Raw genomic sequence first — 22,089 nt, 5'->3', positions numbered from 1 at the left:
TGCTTTGGGGTGGAGGGCACAGAGACCTCCCTGCCCCAAAGAACCTAACCCCCCACGTTCCTGACCTGCCGGGCTATGTGCTCGGATAAGGGGTGTAGTATGGACTTTGGGGGAGCCCCACGTTGTTTTCTTTTTTGGCGTGAGGTTTCCCTCAAGATTCATACCAGACTCAAAGAGCCTGGTATGGTCAGATGAAAGTCAGATCCCGTTCACTGAAGTCGCATAAAGTCGGACATGAAGTCGTAGAGCAAAGTCAAATCGAAGTCGTCCTATTTCCATGTCGGAGCAGTGTGAACCCAGCCTAAAACCTAGAAGCTGATTGGTTACTATGCACAGCTGCACCAAATTTAGTAAATCTTCCCCACTGTCCTTTCTATTTCTATATGTGGATAATGGCACTGTAAGTATTTTAACAAAAAAAAAAAAATCGAAATACCCTTTTTTCCCTAATCGATATCCAACTGTCACATGACCTGGCTCTCTCCCAGCCTGTCTGCAGTGAAACATAAGCAGGAGGAACTTCTAGTTCTCTGCTGCTGGTCACATGTTCAAATAACAGAACAAAAAACAGCCTTTGTAATACAGAGTAAAATGAATCATTTATATCAATAACGGTTTTAAATTGTCATACAAATATAGATTTGAAATCTAATCTTCATTATTTTTTTGGCAGTAACATGGTGTGGGCAGATTTCTGCAGTCACAGGCTGTGTCTCGCCCTCCAGCCTGTGTCTAAGAATAAGAGGGAGGTGAAGCCTCCATCAATCTACATGTAACATCCCGCCCCCATTGTGTTTAGCTGGTTAGTGGACATGGAGGAGGGAGGAGGGAGTGGGCTGTCATTTAGCACTGTGTATACGCCCACATGTGTGACTCTATAGTCACATGGGCTGCTCAGATGTGATAGGGAGGAAATGCTCAGCATAAAAAAAAAAATGCTGAAAACTGAGCATGTGCAGAGCTGACAACACTGTTCTGCAAAATCCCTAGCTGCATTGGAGACATGAACAGAAGGCGGCGATAGAGAGCAGCAGGATCAACCAGGTTTTTTTTGTTTTTTTTTTCCAGAAAACCGAAAACGAATCCCATAGTGACTATGAACAGCATGTAATACACCACTTATTGGTGTGTGTGTGTGTGTGTATGTATATATATATATATATAGTATATGTATGTATATATATATATATATATATATATATATATATATATATATATATATATATATTTATGATGTGGGTTTAGTGACACTTTAACTGGAGTTTGGTGTTCAATTCTAGGCGCAATAACCTTACCAAGAGGTAAACCTCGCTTTGCTTCCAAAGCAGCCCCCGTCATGCAGGCTTTATTCTACATCTAGAAAAATAGGGTCTTTCGAGTTTTTGAAGCTTCATAAAGCAAAGAAAAGAAACATAAAAAAAACAACAGGTTAGGAACAAGACCCTGCAAGAAAAATAAAAAAGAAGCGACCTTCAATCTACTTGTTACAGAAGCAATTGAGACAAGACTTCAAACACAACCTTGAAATGCTATAATGTCCTGTACAAGTATTGTTACATGAATAAAAATAAAATGCAACTCTGTGACAGATATCCACACAATGAAGGATTGGCCTTGGTCCGTGTAATCTACGTGTATATATAACTTTTCTGGCACTATTTGTTTACAAGTTTAAATCAGTATTTTTTGCTAGAAAATTACTTGGAACCCCCTAAATATTATATTTCTTTTTTTTTTTTTTTAGCAGAGTCCTTAGGGAATAAAATGGAGATCGTTTTTTATTTTTTTTTTATGTCACACTGTATTTGCGCAGCGTTTTTTCAAACTAATTTTTTTGGGGAAAAAATACACTTTAATGAGTTAAGAATAAAAAAAACCCCACAATATATAATATCCCAATACTTTTGGTAAAATATGAAAGACAAAAAAGATGGCGACAATTTTTACCTGTTAGAGTTACACAGGAGGTCTAGCGCTAAAATGATTGCTCTCGCTCTAACGTTCGCGGGGATACCTCACACGTGTGATGCAAACACCGTTTACATATGTGGGCGCACTTAAGTATGCATTCGCTTCTGCGCACGAGTACAAAGGGATGGAGGCGCTTTACATTTTTAAAATGTATTTATTTATATTTTTACACTGTCCCCTTTTTTTTTTATAACATTTACTCCTATTACAAGGAATGTAAACATCCCTCGTAATAGAAATAAGGAGGACAGGTCCTCTCAAAAAGACCGCAAATCTCTTTTTTTACCTTTAAAAGCAAGAGATCAAAATAACTTTTTTGATCTCTTGCTTTAAAAAAAAAATAAAAAAAATTGTTTACTTCCACCCTAGACCGGAAGTGACAATATGACGTTTGCTCCAGTCCTCCAAGGCCATAGAGGCGATCAAAGATAATATGGTCTCTGGCAGCCTCTGTGACCAGATTGCCGCACTGTCGCAACGTTTCTTGGGCATGCCAGTGAAAATGGTAAGTCCGATAAACACTGGCAAGTGGCGGAAGGAGAGGGCGTCCCTTTCCGCCACTTCAGAATGCGATCCAGCGGCTAATAAACCGCTGAGACGGCTTTCATGAGAAAGCCAGCTGCCGGCTGAAAAAAATAAAATAAATCGGGGTTCTGGCTGATAGCTTCAACCATAACTCTGGTAAACCACTTGCAAACTGCAATGTAAATACTGTACACTGTATTGTCAAAAGTATTGGGACACCTCTCTCTCTATATATATATATATATTATATATATATATATATATATATATATATATACACACACACAAATATATAATGGCATCCCAGTCTTAAGCCCCATACACACTATTAGATTTTATGCAGATTTTTGTCTTCAGATTTACCAAATCCATGCAATACAAGGGCCCTGCCCGATTGCATACAAATTGAAACTCTTAAGGTTTGACCTCATATTATAAATCTAAAAATCTGCACAAAATCTAATAGTGTGCATGGGGGTCTTAGTCGTAGGGTTCAATATTGAGTTGGCCCATCATTTGCAGCTATAACAGCTTCAACTCTTCTGGGAAGGCTGTCCATAAGGGTCTAGGAGTGTGTCTATGGAATGTTTGACCATTCTTCCAGAAGTGCAATTGTGAGGTCAGGCACTGATGTTGGATGAGAAGGCCTGGCTCGCAGTCTCCGCTCTAATTCATTGCCAAAGGTGTTCTATCGGGTTGAGGTCAGGACTCTGTGCAGGCCAGTCAAGTTCCTCCACCCCAAACTCACTCATCCATGTCTTTATGGACCTTGCTTTGTACACTGGTCCAAATCATTTGGTGGAGGGGGATTATGGTGTGGGGGTTGTTTTTCACAAAGTTGGGAGCTTGAAATTGTCCAAAATGTCTTGGCATGCTGACGCCTTAAGAGTTCCTTCACTGGAACTAAGGGGCCCAAACCCAACCCCTGAAAAACAACCCACACCATAATCCCCCTTCACCAAATGATCTGGACCAGTGCACAAAGCAAGGTCTATAAAGAGATGGATGAGCGAGTTTGGGGTGGAGGAACTTGACTGTCTTCCACAGAATCCTGACCTCAACCCGATAGAACACCTTTGGGATGAAATTACAGGTGTTTGCATAGGCAAGCTGACAGTATCCCTTTAAAAGCAGTAAAAAAACACTGTGTTTTTGCTAGTATGCATGCATGCGCGTGGGAGCCATCATTCATGGCACAAGACTCTGAAGGAACAGCCCAGATGACCGTTCAGTCAGAGCGCATGCACCGGTGACGTTTCTGGCTGCATGTAAAAGTAAATATCTCCTAAACAGTGCACGTTTAGGCGATATTTACAGTACCGATAGGTAAGCCTTATTATAGGCCTGCCTATAGCTAAAAAGCCAGAGATGGGAGTTTATTTCCACTTTAACTTCTGTTGATTTCCATGTCATCCTAAAACCTCATGGCATTGCATAAATATATTAGACACAAGTTGTGTATAAAGTTTTATTTCTGGGTGTAACTTTTCAGAGAAGGTGGATCAGAAGAACCTACACAATGGTTCATAGAAAATGAAGCAAAGAAAACAGTAGAGGTTGTATTATGCACAGCAACCAAATTCCAGGTTCACTTTTGAAATGAAATGATTGAATGACTGAAGAAATGAAGGGAAACGCTAGAAGCCGATTGGTTGCTATGGGCAGCTGCAGCTCTGTCTCCTGCGTTCCATAAGACAGCCCCACACAGTGTTATCTGCACCGATTGCTCTGCAGAGCACCAGGTGAAGGTCTTGCCGCTGCGGAGTCTTTGTAGAAGATCGCTTCTGGGGCGCCCCCCCCGTCACGTGAAACAGTCCAGACTGCTCTTGGCTCGCTCCATCTCATGCAGAAAACTGTAGAACTGCGGCAGGGTCAGCTCTGGGGAGAAAAGAACGGCTGTTAAAGTGGAACTCTAAACAGAATAAAAAATGACTGATATCTGTAGTAAGTGTTACTAAACCCACAACAGTAAAATCAGTCTGTATATACAGTAAAGCATGCTTGTTATACTCACTGAGGAACCTAAGGGGGTTAATCCTCTGCATTGTGTAAAAAGGCTGTTTGATCCTGTCTTCTCTGATCCTCCCCTTCTTTCACTGACTCCAAAAAATAACTGATCTTAACAGAGCCAGGGGACGGTCTGCACATGCTCAGTTTGATGTTTATTGCTAGAGAGGTTTTTCTTTTCTTAGGAGAGGTGCATGTGATCTGCACAGGGCCAATCAGCACTGTCCAGACAGAGGGTCAGGAGAGAAAGACTCCTCCTACAAGCTTTAACCAGACACTGATAGAAGTCACAAGACTGCTATATACTGCTGATGAGAAAACATATTTATCCATTTACATCAGGGGGTCCTGGAAAAAAAAAAAAAGTGGGGGAACTCACCTCAACTGCCCCCTTCACCCCCCCCCCCCAGTAATGTCCTCCTCTGCTCCCCTCACATCAGTGTCCTCCTCTCTGCTGTGGCGAGGCACCTCTACCGAGACACTCACATGAGGGTACTGCTACTTCCTCCTGCTTTTTGTTGTGGTGAGGCGAGACACAGGGGTTTATTTACTAAAGCCAGAGAGGGCAAAATCTGTCACAATTCTGCAGAGAAACCAATCAGCTTCTAACCTCGGCTTGTTTAATTAAGCTTTAGCAATAAAACCTGGAAGCTCACTGCCAGGGACACTACCTTCCAGCAAAGACATTTGCTCTGGTGACCTCCTATACCAGTGAAGGCAAACCTTGGCACCCCAGATGTTTTGGAACTACATTTCCCATGATGCTCAACCACACTGCGGAGTAAATGAGCATCATGGGAAATGTAGTTTCAAAAACATCTGGGGTGCCAAGGTTTACCATCATGGCCTATACCTATTCGAACATTGCAGCTTGCAAAGCTTTGCAACCGCAAACAGTGGCTAGTGAGTAGACATGTGCAATTCGTTTAGTTCCGAATTCGTTCAACTAATTTGACAAATTCGTTAATTTTGAAATGTCCGAATTTCGAAAATTCTAAATGAGGAAATTTGAAAATAAGAATGAAAATCTGAAAATTCAAAAGAATGAAAATCCGAAATAACTAATAATAACTATTAAATTACAGGCATTGGAATTTCCTTTCAAATTTGGCTGTTAGTGAACGCAACGAGTACAAATTTATCCAAAGTACGAATTATCTGAAATAACGAATGCCGTATCTAAAAGAATGGAATGGAATGGAATGGAATCTAATAATGGAATGGAATGGAATCTAATAAATAATAATACCTTTTTATTATTTTTATTAATTTGTTCCATTCCATTTGTTTAAGATGCGGCATTCATTATTTCGGATAAATCGTAACTTCAGATAAATTTGTATTCGTTAAGTTCACAAACAGCCAAATTTGAAAGGAAATTCCAATACCTGTAATTTAATAGTTTGTTATTATTAGTTAGTTATTATTTTGAATTTTACTGATTCTTTTTTTTTTTTTTTTTCCAGATTTTCAAATTTTCGGATTTTCAAATTTCCGAATTTTCGAATTTCCAAATTCCGAATTCCGAAAAGCAAAAAAAAAAAACAAATGAAACGAAAACAAATTTTTTTTGTCAATGTACATGTCTACTAGCGAGTGCAACGCTCAGGCTCCTGAATAAAATTCCTCTGCATGTCCAAACCAAGGGGTACCACTTGTGCTGCGGTGGCAGATGGGGCATCAAAAAAAAAAAAAAAATATGACAGGAGCCTGCTGGGAGACAAATCTCTGGACTCTGTAAGGGGAGGGGGGCTGTGAAGTGTGACCAGAAATCACATTAAATCCTGAATATGGGTGTAACTTGTTGAAGAAGCAATCAGCGAAACATGTTGGGCTGGTGTGCAATGCATTCATTTTGGCTTGAACCTACCTACTATATAACCACTATACCATTGTTATTATTGTGAACAATTCTTTTTGTATTTTGTAATTTTATAAAAAAAAATTTTGTAATAATAAAATCTATTCTGCTAATTTTAAGTCATTATCTCTTTCTATCATTTTGTTTGGCACCGCAAAAATCCCCTCAACCTTTCCCTCTTTGCCTCGGGATATCTTCCTGTGTTTTCAGTTACATCGGAACAGTTTTCTCTGTAGACTACAGAACCCCTCCCCTCTGGGAGAAGAGAAGAGAGGGGAGGGCGTCTGTAGACCTTCCCTAGGGTGACAACACCGATTCTCTACAGATACATTACAGTGAGTAAGTGTTGTCATCCTGGGACAGAAAGCGGGTTACTGGCAGGATCACCAGGGGGGGGGAAGCCTACAAAAGAAAACGAATGCAGCCACCACATCTAAGGACTGGTAAGCTGCAATATATTAAATTTTTCTTCTTCGGTTTAGATAAACTTTTAATGCACAAATTCAGATTTCTTGCAGAAAAACGTAGATGAACTACAAATGGACTCACCTACATACACCGGCTCCAACTGGCTGCCTTTCCTAATAACCATCTTCAACTAAAGAGGAAATAAAAAACAGGTAATTCAAGTGATTGTAAACCTTAACATTTTTTAGTTCTTAAAATAACAAACATGTTATACTTACCTGTTCTGTGTAATGGTTTTGAACATAGCAGCCCCGATCCTCCTCTTCCTGGGACCCCCCCCCCCCCGCCAGCGCTCCTGGCCCCTCCCCCCCACACTGAGTTCCCCCATAGCTAGCTGCTTGCTCTGGGGGGGGGGGGGCACTCGTGAATGCTCGTTCTGTGTGTCCGCTGACAGCACCGCCCCCAGTTACCTCCTAATGGCTCCTGCTGCTGTCTCTGAGTCAATGAGAAGGGAGAGAGCCAGGAGAAACGCTGCTCTTATGCACATCACTGCATCTAGATCAAGCTCAGGCAAGTATTGAGGGGGGGTGGAAGCATTGAAGGTTTCTAAACCACTTCTGGGACCGCCTACCGTCGTTATTCGTCGGTACTTTGACGTTGAATACCGTTGTTATGACAGCAGATGGGTGCCATAACCCCGGTATTTTCTGAAACGGCGGGCAGTCCGCTTTCTGATAAAAGTGGTTTACGCGGCGGATTTGCCACGAGATCACTTTTATCGGAGGCCGGAGAAGTGACCACCCCCCTCCCGCCGCATTCCGCTAGTCTCCGCCACTTACCAGAGCCGTCGGTAGCGGCGGAGACGATCTGATCCTTTCCCCTCTGAGGCACTGTGTCGAGTGAGGGAATGAATGCCCCCACTAGACTCAATGCCATTGGATGACGGAAGCGACGTCAAACGTCACTTCCACCCAATGGTCTTAAAAGGGACTTGTTTGACCCCAAATCTCACATTAAAGAGGACCTCTCATGCTTTTTTTCTACTACAAGGGATGTTTACATTCCTTGTAATAGGAATAAAAGTGATCCAGATTTTTTTTTTTTTTTTTTCAAAGGGACGGTATAAAAAAAAAAAAAAAAAAAAAGTTTAAAGTGCCCCAGCGCACAGAAGCTCCCGCATGTGTAAACGGTGTTCAAACCACACATATGAGGTATCGCCGAGATTGTTAGCACGAGATCAATAATTCTAATAAAAGACCGCCTCTAACGCAAAACTGGTAACCTGCAAGAATTTTTAAACGTCGCCTATGGAGATTTTTAAGTGTCAAAGTTTGTCGCCATTCCACGAGCAGGCGCAATTTTGAAGCGTGATATGTTGGGTATCAATATATTCAGCGTAACATTATCTTTAGCAATAAGAAAAAAACAAATTGGACTACCTTTACTGTTTTCTTATGTTGTAATTAAAAAAAAGTGCAAAAAAAAAAAAAAAATTGCGTTTGTAAGAACGCCACGCAAATACAGCGTGACAAAGTATTGCAACGATCGCCGTTTTATTCTCTAGGGTGTCTGAAAAAAATTAATAAAAATATATATATATATATATATATATATATATATATATATATATATATATATATATATATATATATATATATATATCTATATCTATATCTATATCTATGGGTTTTATTTAATTTTCCAGCAAAAAAAAAAAAAAGATCTGATTTTAACTTGTAAAACAACAAGTTTGAAAAAATAGGCTGGGTCCTTAAGTGGTTAATGCATTAAATTAAAAATCCTTAAGCCTTTCCAACTACTTCAGAGTTAAAAAAAAAAAAAAAATCATATTCAAGCCCAATCAATGGCCATAATAAATGCGATCTGTTCTACTGCGCCACAAACATTGCCTGATTCATGATTGGTTGATATAAGACTAACATGGCAGTGATGACTAAATGCAGGGTACAGTTTTTGGGGAGTAGGTAGGCAGTCAGTGGATAGCGAGACACTTACCTGCAGGAAAAATACTCCCAGATTTTTCCAGTTCACTACTGGCTGCTGTAACTACAAGAGATAATATAGAGGGTTAGATCTACGTATCATTAAAAAAAAAAAAAAAAAAAAAAAAAACTACTAACAATGTGCCTGAATTACAAAAACGGGGAGATTTACTAAAACTGAAGAGTGCAAAATCTGGTACGGCTGTGCATGGTAGCCAATCAGCTATCAGGTTTTATTTTCAAAGCTTAATTGAACAAGATGAAGTTAGATTGGCTCCCATGCACAGCTGCACCAGATTCTGTGAACTTAAGTTTTAGTAAATCTCCTCCATAGTCCTGTAAAGAATCAAAGTAAGTATGTGGGGGGGGCATGTATTGCCATCCTTTTCGGAATCTCAGTACTGCTGATCTCCTCCGGCCCATTTCACCACTTCATGTCTATAAGCACTCACTCCAGCACTGGCTGCATATCATTGCTCTGGTCCGGCTACCCGATGAGGATAGCGGTGGACCATGCATGCGCAACATTGGTGTTAGCACATCCGCCTGTAGACTCTACTAGGGGAGAACGTGACAACCCACAAATTCTCACCCTATACAGGGAGTGATTAACTGTTTCCGGACCGCCCACTGCACATCTACTGTGGCAGGGCGGCCCGGCTGGACGAAACAACGCGACTGTATGTTGTTTTCTGCCTGGGGGTCTGGGGTGCGCGCGCGCGGCCGTGACCCGGTCCCGCTGTGATTGGACACAGCGGGAGCCAATCAGCGGGTCCGACGTTCGCCGGAGAGGCAGACCGTCGTTCTGTCAGACAGGAAGAGAGAGATCTTGTGTTCCTGCTAATCAGGAATACAGATCTCTGTCTTCCTCCAGTCAGTCCACCCAGGGCCGGTGCTATCAGTAGGCAAACTAGGCAGCCGCCTAGGGCACCATGCTGCCTGGGGCGCCTGGCCACTGGTTTTCCTACTTTCTTCTCTCTGCAGCAAGCAACTAAGTCTCAGCATCAGCAGGCAGCCGCCGCTCCATTTGCACATAGTGTCAGTGGCGCAGCAGTGGCGGAGGACTGTGTCTGTGTCCCGACTCCGAATGAATGGAAGCAAGCAAACATTCATTGATGGGCACTGGTGAGGCTACATTTGATTGGTGCTTCATTAAAAAAGGTGGGGTTTACATGGGCAGGGAAAAGGGGGAAGGGGGGGGTCAGGGGTGAAGCCAAGGGGGGGGCGGGCGGCAAAATGAGGTTTCGCCTAGGGGTGTCAAAAATCTACACGTCCCATGAGGCATAGCAAGACTCTGACACCCAGAGGCAGAGGCATGATGGGACTTGTATTTTTGCAGCAGCTGAAGGTCTGCTAATTGCATATCCCTGTCATAAAGTGTCACTTCGTGCCCAATTTGTCCGCCGCAATGTCCCGCTAAAAAACGCTGATCGCCGCCATTACTAGTAAAAAAAAAAAAAAAACACAAAAAAAAACACAATATAAAAAAAGCCATAAATCTATTTCATAGTTTGTAGACGTGATAACTTTAACGCAAACCATTCAATATACGTTTATTGGGATTTTTTTTTTTTTAACCAAAAATATGTAGCAGAATACATATTGGCCTAAATTGATGAAGAAATTAGATTTTTTTACATGTTTTTAATTGGGTATGTTTTATAGTTTAAGTAAAAAATATGTTTGTTTTTTTCAAAATTGTCACTCTTTTTGTTTATAGCGCAAAAAATAAAAACTGCAGAGGTGATCAAATACCACCAAAAGAAAGCTCTATTTGTGTGTGGGGGGGGGACGGACGACACATCAATTTTATTTGGGTACAGCGTCACACGACCGCGCAATTGTCAGTTAAAGTATTGCAAAAAAATGGCCTGGTCATTAAGGGGGGGGGGGGGGGGGGGGGTGAAACTTTCAGGGGCTGAAGTGGTTAATGAAGCTCTGTATTTAATAGTACATCATTAGCCATAGATAAAAACTGAAGGTCCCGGGAGCCGCACATCAGAATAAGACCCGCTGTGTATGAACAAGGAGCAGTCTCAGCCTGGAACCCCGCCAGGCCACGCCCCATTACACGTTTGACTCCGCCCACTGGAGCTTACTCATGGGGACATCATTAGCCGTAGTTTTCAATGCAAGCAGTAATAGTACCTGTATGTGGCCTGGTATCAGCCTTCAGCGATCCTGTACAGGAGGACTCAGTCTGGAGAAGGGAGAAGCAGCACAAGGCACCAATCAGTTGTGCTGCAGTGCCTATGTGCCAACAAGGGACATGCTGATAGGAGGATAAAGCAGAGTGGCAGAGAGATGAGCTCATCAGTCTGCTGCTGCTCCTGTCACTTTCTAGTCAAATGGCTGCAGGAAAGAATTTTGCGCCGTCTATCGCTGGCCTTAAACTAGATGAAGCTGGACGCCCTCCAGCAATGAGGCGGGGCCCTATCTGACTTGTGGCAACTTCTAATGCACATTGTGAGAAGCTCACAGTGTGCAGTGAAATCAGAGGAAGCCATTTCAGTCCAGAAGAGGAGCCGGTACAACTGTGCAAGACCAGAGGTCAGATTTTAAAGTGGTTGTATACCCCTACATATACGCAGAGAAGTGACTGGCCTCAGGCGATACACAGAGATGGAACAAATCCTCCTGCACAAGTTGTACCCGTTTATCTGCAGTCCTCTCGTCTCTGAGAAAGGTAATCCATAAAGATGATCTGCACAACCAAATGTTGCTCTAAATATCTTGCTTTTTATTACGAAAACCACAGTTTCCAACTGCAGATACAGCCAACTGACTGACTGTATCTTCATTTTCACACTGTGGTTTTCGTAATAAAAAGCAAGATATTAAGAGCAACATTTGGTTGTGCAGATCATCTTTATGAGCTCACGGGTGCTGAATCAAGCACATGTGAGCTCTACTAACTAAGCATTGTACGGGTAGAAGCACAGGACTTTGTTTGCATTATTAGTCTTCTCTTCTCTACAGGTGTTCAAAGTCCAGAATTTATAAAGCTTGTCTGAGCTTTCAGAGACCAGGGGGCACAGAGCTGAAATTGCACACTGCAGAGCTCAGTGAAGAGAGTTCTGAGAGGCGATTGGAGGAAAGGGACACACTCCCCTTCACACAGCAACAGAGCTGAGGCTGTTAATTTACAGGCTGTGTTGTGCTGGATCTCCCTCCCGTCACCTTTTTTTCTCTTGGTGTCAGGAAAACTTGTCAGAAGTGATGAGGAACAGAGGAAGGAGGCAGCAGACAGAAAAATGACGCTTAGTGCTCTGGATTGAGACAAGTACACACTATAGAGCAGGGATATGCAAATAGCGGACCTCCAGCTTTTGCAAAAGTCCCATCATGCCTCTGGGTGTCATGCTTGTGGCCGTAAAAGTCTTGCTATGCCTCATGGGACTTGTAGTTCTGCAACAGCTGGAGGTCCGCTAATTGCATATCCCTGCTATAGAGGGTTATACTTTGTTCATATTTCCTGTCTGAAGTTTACACCCACTTTAAGTAAGAATTCTAAGCAATTGTGTCCACATGACTCACCTCCAAACTTCCACTCCATGTCCACCAATTGGTTAATACTGAGCGTTCGACCAACTGCCAGCCGTGACAGCGCTGCTGCGTCACGACTCCACTGCAATCAGAGGAATACAAAGCAGGTTAGGTCATAGCATGCACCCAACACATCACAATAGAGAGATCCATACCATTGGAATGACATGTATTAGGTTTTGCCCTCTACTCAACAAATGTCAAAACCCGACTTCCACTAAGACTTGTTCTTTAATTTCGGATGGTGCAAGAATGTGTTATTGTTTGCGTCCCCGCTGGGGAGATTCACCCTCAATTTGTGTCCTTACAATCACTATGACAGATGATGCTGCCTCAGCTGGACTCCAGGCTACCCAATACCAGCCGCCATTGGACGGGGACCTTCCCTGAGAAACATCACCACATCAGAAACGTGTGCACAAAATCCTCAACGTCATGAATAAGCTTTATGTAGCTGTCCATCACCAAACAGTCACCAGACCTCTAATGCCCCTTCATTCTGTGACCGCTATTTATGATTAAGCCCCTGATGGGGGTGAAATGCCCCATACCCCACTTCCGCCGCGCTCCGGTCATCTCCGCCACTTACCGGAGCCGCCGGTAGAGGTGGAGACGATCCAATGCTTTCCCTCCACTCAGTAGCGGAAGGATGGTCCCCGCTCGGCTCCATAACATTGGATGATGGAAGTGACGTCAAAACATCACTTCCGCCCAATAGTCTCAAAAAGAGTTAATTTTTAAAAAAAATTTTTTAAAAAGAAGACATTGTTTTATTTTTTTTGTTGTATTTAAGTGTAAATATGAGATTTGACGTCTTTTTGACACCAGATCTCATATTTAAAAGATATATATAGATATATCTATATCTCTCTCTCTCTCTCTCTCTCTCTCTATCTCTCTCTATCTCTCTCTATCTCTCTCTATCTCTCTCTATCTCTCTCTATCTCTCTCTATCTCTCTCTATCTCTCTATCTACACACACACACACACACACACAGACTCTCTGTTTGGGGGTTCTAACTATATTTCTAGCAAAAAATATTGGTTTAAAATTGTAATCAAAAAGTGCCAGAAAAGGCCTGGTTGGCAGGTGGATAAATAGAGAGTGGATTTTTTTTTTTTTTTTATTATTACAGATGCCCCTTGATGACCGGTCCTCTTTAAAAAACCATGGCGCTATTACGCTCCCTGTTGCGGTGGAGCGGGTCACCACTGGAGGGTCAATCCCTGTTGGGTACACAAGGGCCAGAAGTCGCTCACCTCCTCTGTAAAATAGGCAGCTTTCTCCTCATCGAGCCCTGCGTATAGAGAACAGAGATCAGCACATAACACCCGGGTAACATCTATACCATGTTCAGGAGACAATCTTCTCACCTAGGGCGATGAGATCCGCTCTCAGCTCTTCTGATTTTAGGTTCCTTTTCAGGGCAGCTAGATCAGAGGGGAACACAAACAGTAATCAGTGGATGTATTTTTTTTACATGCAGCCATTTATTTATTTATTTATTTTTGTAAAACTCCTGACAAGCTTTTTTTAGCTCCTGCATCATCCTGTTTTTAGCCCCCGAAACGCGTTGGCAATTTCAAAATAAAAATCTTTTAAAGTCTGACAAGCTGGTGTGGCGCTCCCATCCTTTCAAAAAAAAAAAAAAAAAAAACGCCAAGTTTTTTTTGTTTTACTACCTCAATACACTAATTCTGACACTTCTCACATACATATAGAAAGCTACTTTTTTTTGCTAGAAAATTAATTAGAACCCCCCCCCCCCCAACATATTATATATATATATATATATATATATATATATATATATATATATATATATATATATATATATATATATATATATATATATTTTTTTTTTTTTTTTTTTTAAGCAAAAAAGGCCCTAGAGAATAAAATGATGGGTGTTTCAATTTTTTATGTCACACGGTATTTGCGCAGCGGTTTTTCCCATGCTTTTGTTTTTGTTAAATATACATTGATAAATTTAAGTGAACAAACACAATATAATACCACTTTTTCAGTAAGATATAAAAGATGATGTTACACCAAGTAAATAGATACCCAACATATCACGCTTTAAATATACGCACGCTCGTGGAATGGCGACAAACTACGGCACTTTAAATTATCTATAGGCAACGCTTTAAAAGCCTTTGCAAGTTACCAGTTTAGAGTTACAGAGGAGGTCTGGTGCTAGAATTATTACTCTTGCGTCGACATTCACGGTGATACCTCACACGCGATCATCGTTTACATATGTGTGCGGGACCGACATGTGCGTTCCCCACTGCGTGTGAGCACAGGGTGACGGAGGCGCTTTAACCACTTGCCGACCAGCAGCTGCAGTTTTACTGCAGCAGAATGGGCGAAATGACATCTTGTTACATCGCTTCGCCCTGTGGCCACTAGGGGCTTGCGCGCGCACCCGCTTCTCACCCCCCGAGCCGATGCGAGTGCCCGGCAGGCGCGATGACCGCTGGGCTCCCGCGATCACTCGTGACACGGCGAGAACCAGGAACTGTGTGTGTAAACACACAGATCCCGGTTCTCTGAGGGGAGAAAAGACAGATCGTCTGGTCATACAAAGTATGGACAGCGATCTGTCATCTCCCCTACACAGTCCCCTCCCCCCTTCAGTTAGAACGCACACTAGGGAACATATTAAACCCCTTGATCGCCCCCCTAGTGTTAACCCCTTCCCTGCCAGTGACATTTTTACAGTAATCCGTGCATTTTTATAGCACCGATTGCTGTATAAATGACAAGGGTCCCAAAAATGTGTCAAAAATGTCCGATGTGTCCGCCATAATGTCACAGTCATGATAAAAATCGCTGATCGCCGCCATTACTAATAAAAAAAAAAAAAAAAAAAAATAATAATAAAAATGCTATAAATCTATCCCCTATTTTGTAGACGCTATAACTTTTGCGCAAACCAATCAATATACGCTTATTGCGATTTTTTTTACCAAAAATATGTAGAATACATATTGGCCTGAACTGAGAAAAAAAATTTGCTTTTTTAAAAAAAATAAATAAATAAATGGGGGTATTTATTAAAGCAAAAATTACAAAATATTGTGTTTTTTTCAAAATTGTCGCTCTTTTTTTGTTTATAGAGCAAAAAATAAAAACCGCAGAGGTGATCAAAAACCACCAAAATAAAGCTCTATTTGTGGGGAAAAAAAAAAAAAAAAAAAGGACGTCAATTTTGTTTGGGTACAACATTGCACAACCAATTGTCAGTTAAAGCGACGCAGTGCTGAATCGCAAAAAATGGGCTGGTCATTCAGCAGCCAAATCTTCCGGGGCTGAAGTGGTTAAAAAAAAAGGACTAAAAAAAAAATTATTATTTTGATCATTTTTTTTACAGCGTTTCTTTTTTTGATCACTTTTATTGCTGTCAAAAGGAATGTAAACATCCCTTTGCAATAGCAATGACAAGTATGCTTTATGGAGAGATGGGGGATCTATTAGACACCAATACAGCCGATCAGACACAGATCGGTCTGATCAGCTGCTTCACTGGTCGCTAAGCCGCCAGTAAACAAAGATCCAGAACCGGAAGTGACAACATTGTCATCGCTTACAGGTTCTAAAGTCACACAGTGGGAGTACCAGCTCACTGAGAGGCCAGAACTGGATGCCGCCAGCCGCATCATCACTGGGCTTCCTGATTGCTTGGGAGGTGGTGGGAGGGGGGGGGGGGGCCTCTTCTGCCACTTGTAGAAGTATTCCAGTGGCTGCCCAGTCAGTCGGAATACTTTTACCTGAAAGAGAATCACTGGCCCTAAAAATTGATACAGGGATCATGTTTGTAGCCTCAACCATGATCCAAGTATAACATCTTCCCTACCGTGATGTATATTACACACTGTGGCTGGTAGGGAAGCGGTTAATCTGTGACACCATTGAGGAGAATTTCCCCACTTCCTGTGTGTGTGACACCAGTTTAGGAAATGGAGAGGCAGTTGTCGCTGGACAGAAAAGGCACAGAGACCAATAAAAACAGTCAGAAGTTCTAACCCTCCCACTCTGCTAAAAAGGTGTTTTTGTAGATTATTTTTTTTTAGGACAAACGAGGATTTCTTTTAGTGATGGTTTTGCAAAAATGATTTTATTTTTGATTGCAATCCATAGACAAGGAAAAAAAGTAACTAAAAAAAAAAAAAAAAAAAAAAAAGAAGAAGAAGAGAAAGAGGAGGTGAACGCCAATCAACATTCCCCGTACTACTTGAGCCTCACCGTTTAGTACAAGAAGGACGCTCCTCACTATGTTCCTCAGGGGCCCCAGGCTGATCCCGTTGTCTCTGGCAAAGTCTTCCAACTGCGACGTGAACTGGTCAACCTGCATCAGAACAGATCAGATGAAAATGTGTCCAGGAGACTCAAAGTCAGCAAAGTAAAGGTGGGAATACAACAGCTATGTAGATAGTGTGTGGACCCAGATCTAAATCCACCAACCACCTCCCTGCTTTACGTTTTTTTTTATAGAGAATGTAACAGGAGTGGCCAGACAACCCTGACTTTTTATAGGTCCTTTTAATGCCCAACCAGTGAGATCTCCCTTCTAGAATGATAAAAAAAAAAAAAAAAACATTGAACGCGGGGCCGAAGCTTCTCCACCAGTAAGAAGAACAGATTCCTACTGGTGGAGAAGCTAATTGGCTGTCTGAATTAGGCCTCATGATAGGACTTCTGTGTTGTCACCCCCTGTCACATGGACCAAAGATGAACTACAAGTGGCCATTTCAATACCTGTTAGACAAGCATGGTTCACTGTTGTCACCATCAGTAATCATGTGCCCGCCCACTGTTCTCACCACCAGTAATCGTGAGCCCGCCCACCGTTCTCACCACCAGTAATCGCGTGCCCGCCCACCGTTCTCACCACCAGTAATCGTGTGCCCGCCCACTGTTCTCACCATCAGTAATCGTGAGCCCGCCCACTGTTCTCACCACCAGTAATCGCGTGCCCGCCCACCGTTCTCACCACCAGTAATCGTGAGCCCGCCCACTGTTCTCACCACCAGTAATCGCGTGCCCGCCCACTGTTCTCACCACCAGTAATCGTGTGCCCGCCCACTGTTCTCACCATCAGTAATCGTGAGCCCGCCCACTGTTCTCACCACCAGTAATCGCGTGCCCGCCCACTGTTCTCACCACCAGTAATCGTGTGCCCGCCCACTGTTCTCACCATCAATAATCGTGTGCCCGCCCACTGTTCTCACCACCAGTAATCGCGTGCCCGCCCACTGTTCTCACCACCAGTAATCGTGTGCCCGCCCACTGTTCTCACCATCAATAATCGTGTGCCCGCCCACTGTTCTCACCACCAGTAATCGTGTGCCCGCCCACTGTTCTCAACACCAGTAATCGTGTGCCCGCCCACTGTTCTCACCATCAATAATCGTGTGCCCGCCCACCGTTCTCACCACCAGTAATCGTGTGCCCGCCCACCGTTCTCACCACCAGTAATCGTGAGCCCGCCCACCGTTCTCACCACCAGTAATCGTGAGCCCGCCCACCGTTCTCACCACCAGTAATCGCGTGCCCGCCCACCGTTCTCATCACCAGTAATCGTGTGCCCGCCCACCGTTCTCACCACCAGTAATCGCGTGCCCGCCCACCGTTCTCACCACCAGTAATCGCGTGCCCGCCCACCGTTCTCACCACCAGTAATCGTGAGACCGCCCACCGTTCTCACCACCAGTAATCGTGAGCCCGCCCACTGTTCTCACCACCAGTAATCGCGTGCCCGCCCACTGTTCTCACCACCAGTAATCGTGTGCCCGCCCACTGTTCTCACCATCAGTAATCGTGAGCCCGCCCACTGTTCTCACCACCAGTAATCGCGTGCCCGCCCACTGTTCTCACCACCAGTAATCGTGTGCCCGCCCACTGTTCTCACCATCAATAATCGTGTGCCCGCCCACTGTTCTCACCACCAGTAATCGTGTGCCCGCCCACTGTTCTCAACACCAGTAATCGTGTGCCCGCCCACTGTTCTCACCATCAATAATCGTGTGCCCGCCCACTGTTCTCACCATCAATAATCGTGTGCCCGCCCACTGTTCTCACCACCAGTAATCGTGTGCCCGCCCACTGTTCTCACCATCAATAATCGTGTGCCCGCCCACTGTTCTCACCACCAGTAATCGTGTGCCCGCCCACTGTTCTCACCACCAGTAATCGTGTGCCCGCCCACTGTTCTCACCACCAGTAATCGTGTGCCCGCCCACTGTTCTCACCACCAGTAATCGTGTGCCCGCCCACTGTTCTCACCACCAGTAATCGTGTGCCCGCCCACTGTTCTCACCACCAGTAATCGTGTGCCCGCCCACTGTTCTCACTACCAGTAATCGTGTGCCCGCCCACTGTTCTCACTGCCAGTAATCGTGTGCCCGCCCACTGTTCTCACCATCAGTAATCGTGTGCACGCCCACTGTTCTCACCACCAGTAATCATGTGCCGGCCCACTGTTCTCACCACCAGTAATCATGTGCCCGCCCACTGTTCTCACCACCAGTAATCGTGTGCCCGCCCACTGTTCTCACCACAAGTAATCGTGTGCCCGCCCACTGTTCTCACCATCAGTAATCATGTGCCCGCCCACTGTTCTCACCATCAGTAATCATGTGCCCGCCCACTGTTCTCACTGTTCTTCCATGTAGACAGTGGCAGCAAACACTAAACTACAACAATGGATGCCTCAGTGAAGAATACCTCAATGAGAAAATATACAGCATTTTGACCGCTAGATGGATCTGATGATCATTGGAATTTTTACTACAGCACCACAAATGCATGCATAGTGCATGTTAGTGTTGAGGCAGACAGTCAGGGGGCAGTAAAATTGCGGCTAAGCCCTTAAGGGTTTCCAACCACTTTATTTGTTCCCAAGAGAATAGATTTCTCTGCACAAAGACTATTTCCTCTTCTTTACTTTTCTATCCCAGACAATGTCGAGGACTGTTAGAAATTACCTCCTTCTGCTCCTTCATAAAGGAAAAGATGACTTTGCAGAGTCGGCACACTTGCTGCGGAAGAGAAGACAAGTGAGGTCAGCGATGGAAATGTACACATTGTATCCTCCCATTTCCTGACATAATCCCATCATTTCCTCATTACTGACCTCCAGCACAACGTATAATGAGCTCAGAGAAATCTCTGGCTCCAATCTATCACCACTAGAAGTATGCCGAGCGTTACAAGAAGCCATTAAACCAAACTGCCACATAATGTCCAAGATCTAAACCAATCACACAGGGATTATTAAAAAAAAAAATTGCTATTTGTATTTCTATTCAATCAGTGCAACTGGGGGGGGGGGGGGGGGGATCAAATGTTATTAGGCTATTTTTCTCTCCTGATTAAATGTTATTCACGCATGAAACGTGTAGGGCTAAGAAAAATACCGCAATATGGCCACTAGATGGCTCTGACGATACATATTTGTTTACTATGATCTTCAGCACCATCTGGTGGCCATAAAGCAGCATTTCCCTGATCACTGTATTCCGTAGAGAGAGAAAAAATAGCCAAAAACATTCAATTTTGACAAAGCTTGCACACAATGCAGTACATTGTACATGCAATTTTAAAGGTTGAAAACTCTGCAAATGGTTTATAAAGTGCAACTGCATCCAAAACTTTTTTTTTGGAGAAGGCTTAGAACATCTGTCAGATTTAATCATTGTCTGTGTCCCCGTGGGGGGGGGGGGGTTGAATACACCCTGGTCACCAATATAAGAGATCACAAATTTTGGGGTGTCACCAGAACAGGAATAGAGGGATAATCTTCCAATGGGGACGCTAGTTCTGGTGACAACCAGGGATTCCTTCACTTAGGAAGTTTTTCTCTCACTTCCTGTCTTGGCTTTGGGAAAGGAAGTGAAGGGAAATCTCAATGGGACAGATGGCAAAAAAAAAATAAAATAAACCTCCCTTACTTTATTCACAATGAAAACAATTCTCCTTGCACTTCCCTGATGTCCTCCTAGGGTCACCTGCCTGCAGCCTCCTGGGATACCCATATTAGGCCGCATTTTAGGTCACTGTACATGTGTTGTGACATTCATAGGAGAGCGGCTCTCTTTTTGGTATGTGCAGCTGCTCCCCTGAGGATGTACTGTGGGGCATGCACCTGTGCCAACCTTATTTGTGATGTCATCAGGGGAGGCGGATGTCCCTCTGGTACTTACATCCAGTACCCCTGATGATGACATGCTCCATCTTAATCTGTGATATCATCAGGGGAGGCGGCTGTCTCTCTGGTACTTACATCCAGTACCCCTGATGATGTGCTCCATCTTAATCTGTGATGTCATCAGGGGAGGCGGGTTTCTCTTTCCGGTACTTACAGCCAGTACCCCTGATGATGACGTGCTCCATCTTAATCTGTGATGTCATCGTCTTTTTGGGTTTTTGCAGCCAGCCTCCTGATGACATGGCAGCGTGGGACCCAGTGGACCCTTACAGAACACCGCTGGAAGTTTTTTGTAGGTTACCCAGTGGAAAGTTAAGGGTGGGGGAGGGGAGGTGTAACTTGCTGGGAGGAAGGAAGTTCCGTTTTAAAGCCCTATTCTGGGCTAAAACTATTTTTTCTCAACCCCTTCCTATTTCTACAAGACATTCTTTTACCACCACACCCCCCCCCTCTACCTTGTGAAGCCCCAGATATACCCACCTAAGTCCATTGCTGGGTGTAAGGGAGCCGCCAATTCAGTGGTGTCTGAAATCTCCTACCAGCCTCCCTGTGATGCTGTCCATCCTATTCTGGATCCTGAGAGAACCCCACCTCAAAACATCCAATAGGAAGTGTCCATGTCATGCAGGCACTGATGTGGACACTGTTCCCTGAGAAAACAGAAGTACCCAACCTCTGAACATCCAATCATAAGTGTCCATTTCATGCAGGCGCTGATATGGACACCATTCCCTGTGATAACATAAGTACCCCTCTGGATCCTGAGAGAACCCCACCTCTGAACATCCAATCAGAAGTGTCCATTTCATGCAGGCACTGAAGTGGACACACACGAAGGAGGACCCAAACAGGAAGTAAACAAAAGAGGAGAAGACGGAGGTCTGCAGTGTCATGTGACCACATATTAGGAAAAGAAAAAAAAAAAAAGAGGCTTTTTATTTTTTTTAATTAAGTGGGGTGGGCACTGCCTCTATTCAACACTTCTAGGTGTGTCAGATTATGTGCCAACCCCCCTCCCATGCTATGGTACCTCCCGCCCATCCCATGTCACTGCTGCGTTCTCCACTGGAATGAACCACAGCTGCAGGTGGAAGGGGGGGGGGTGAGTACACACGCGAATATGGCATTCTGATTGTCTACCCCCCCTCTGGATACCGAGGTATCTCCCGACCACCTCTATGTCACTGCTGTATTCTGTACTGGAACAAACTACAGCGGCAGCTGAAAGGGGGGGGGGGGGCACGCTGATGACTGTCATTCAGCATTCACCTTCCATGAACCGCCCGCTCAGTCTCCTCACCTCCCCGGACAGCTGCCTCATGTTCTGCATATCCGCGGACACGGAATCCGGCAGCGGAGCGGGAGAGCAGCGCAGAGCCATGACAGCCGCCTGATCAGCTGACCCGTCACGTGACTCCATCCGCCAGAGCGCGCTCCTCCCCACCGCGGGAGACATTTTCCCGGAGCCCGCTGTGTTCTGCGTGACTTCAACCGGCCACAGGTATAAAAACACAACCGGACCGTCTCAGTTCAGTTTATATTCCTTCTCCCA

At 44.0% G+C, this 22,089-nt stretch overlaps 1 protein-coding gene across 1 annotated transcript; it reads right to left on the bottom strand.

Moving 5' to 3' along the window:
- Positions 1–3,950: 3,950 nt before the first annotated feature.
- Positions 3,951–21,996, bottom strand: COMMD7 (COMM domain containing 7). Its single transcript, XM_073607281.1, has 9 exons — positions 21,838–21,996; positions 19,315–19,368; positions 16,574–16,676; positions 13,696–13,752; positions 13,582–13,619; positions 12,313–12,403; positions 8,793–8,839; positions 6,914–6,962; positions 3,951–4,374 (listed from the first exon to the last, which is right to left on the bottom strand). The coding sequence occupies exons 1-9, from the start codon at positions 21,991–21,993 to the stop codon at positions 4,298–4,300; spliced, it is 672 nt and encodes a 223-aa protein (XP_073463382.1). The 5' UTR covers positions 21,994–21,996; the 3' UTR covers positions 3,951–4,297.
- Positions 21,997–22,089: the final 93 nt, after the last annotated feature.

Source organism: Aquarana catesbeiana, linkage group LG12 (assembly GCF_042186555.1).
Source record: "Aquarana catesbeiana isolate 2022-GZ linkage group LG12, ASM4218655v1, whole genome shotgun sequence".
NCBI lineage: Eukaryota > Metazoa > Chordata > Amphibia > Anura > Ranidae > Aquarana > Aquarana catesbeiana.
Note: the sequence above shows the minus strand (reverse complement) of the source record. Positions and strands in the feature narration are given on the sequence as shown.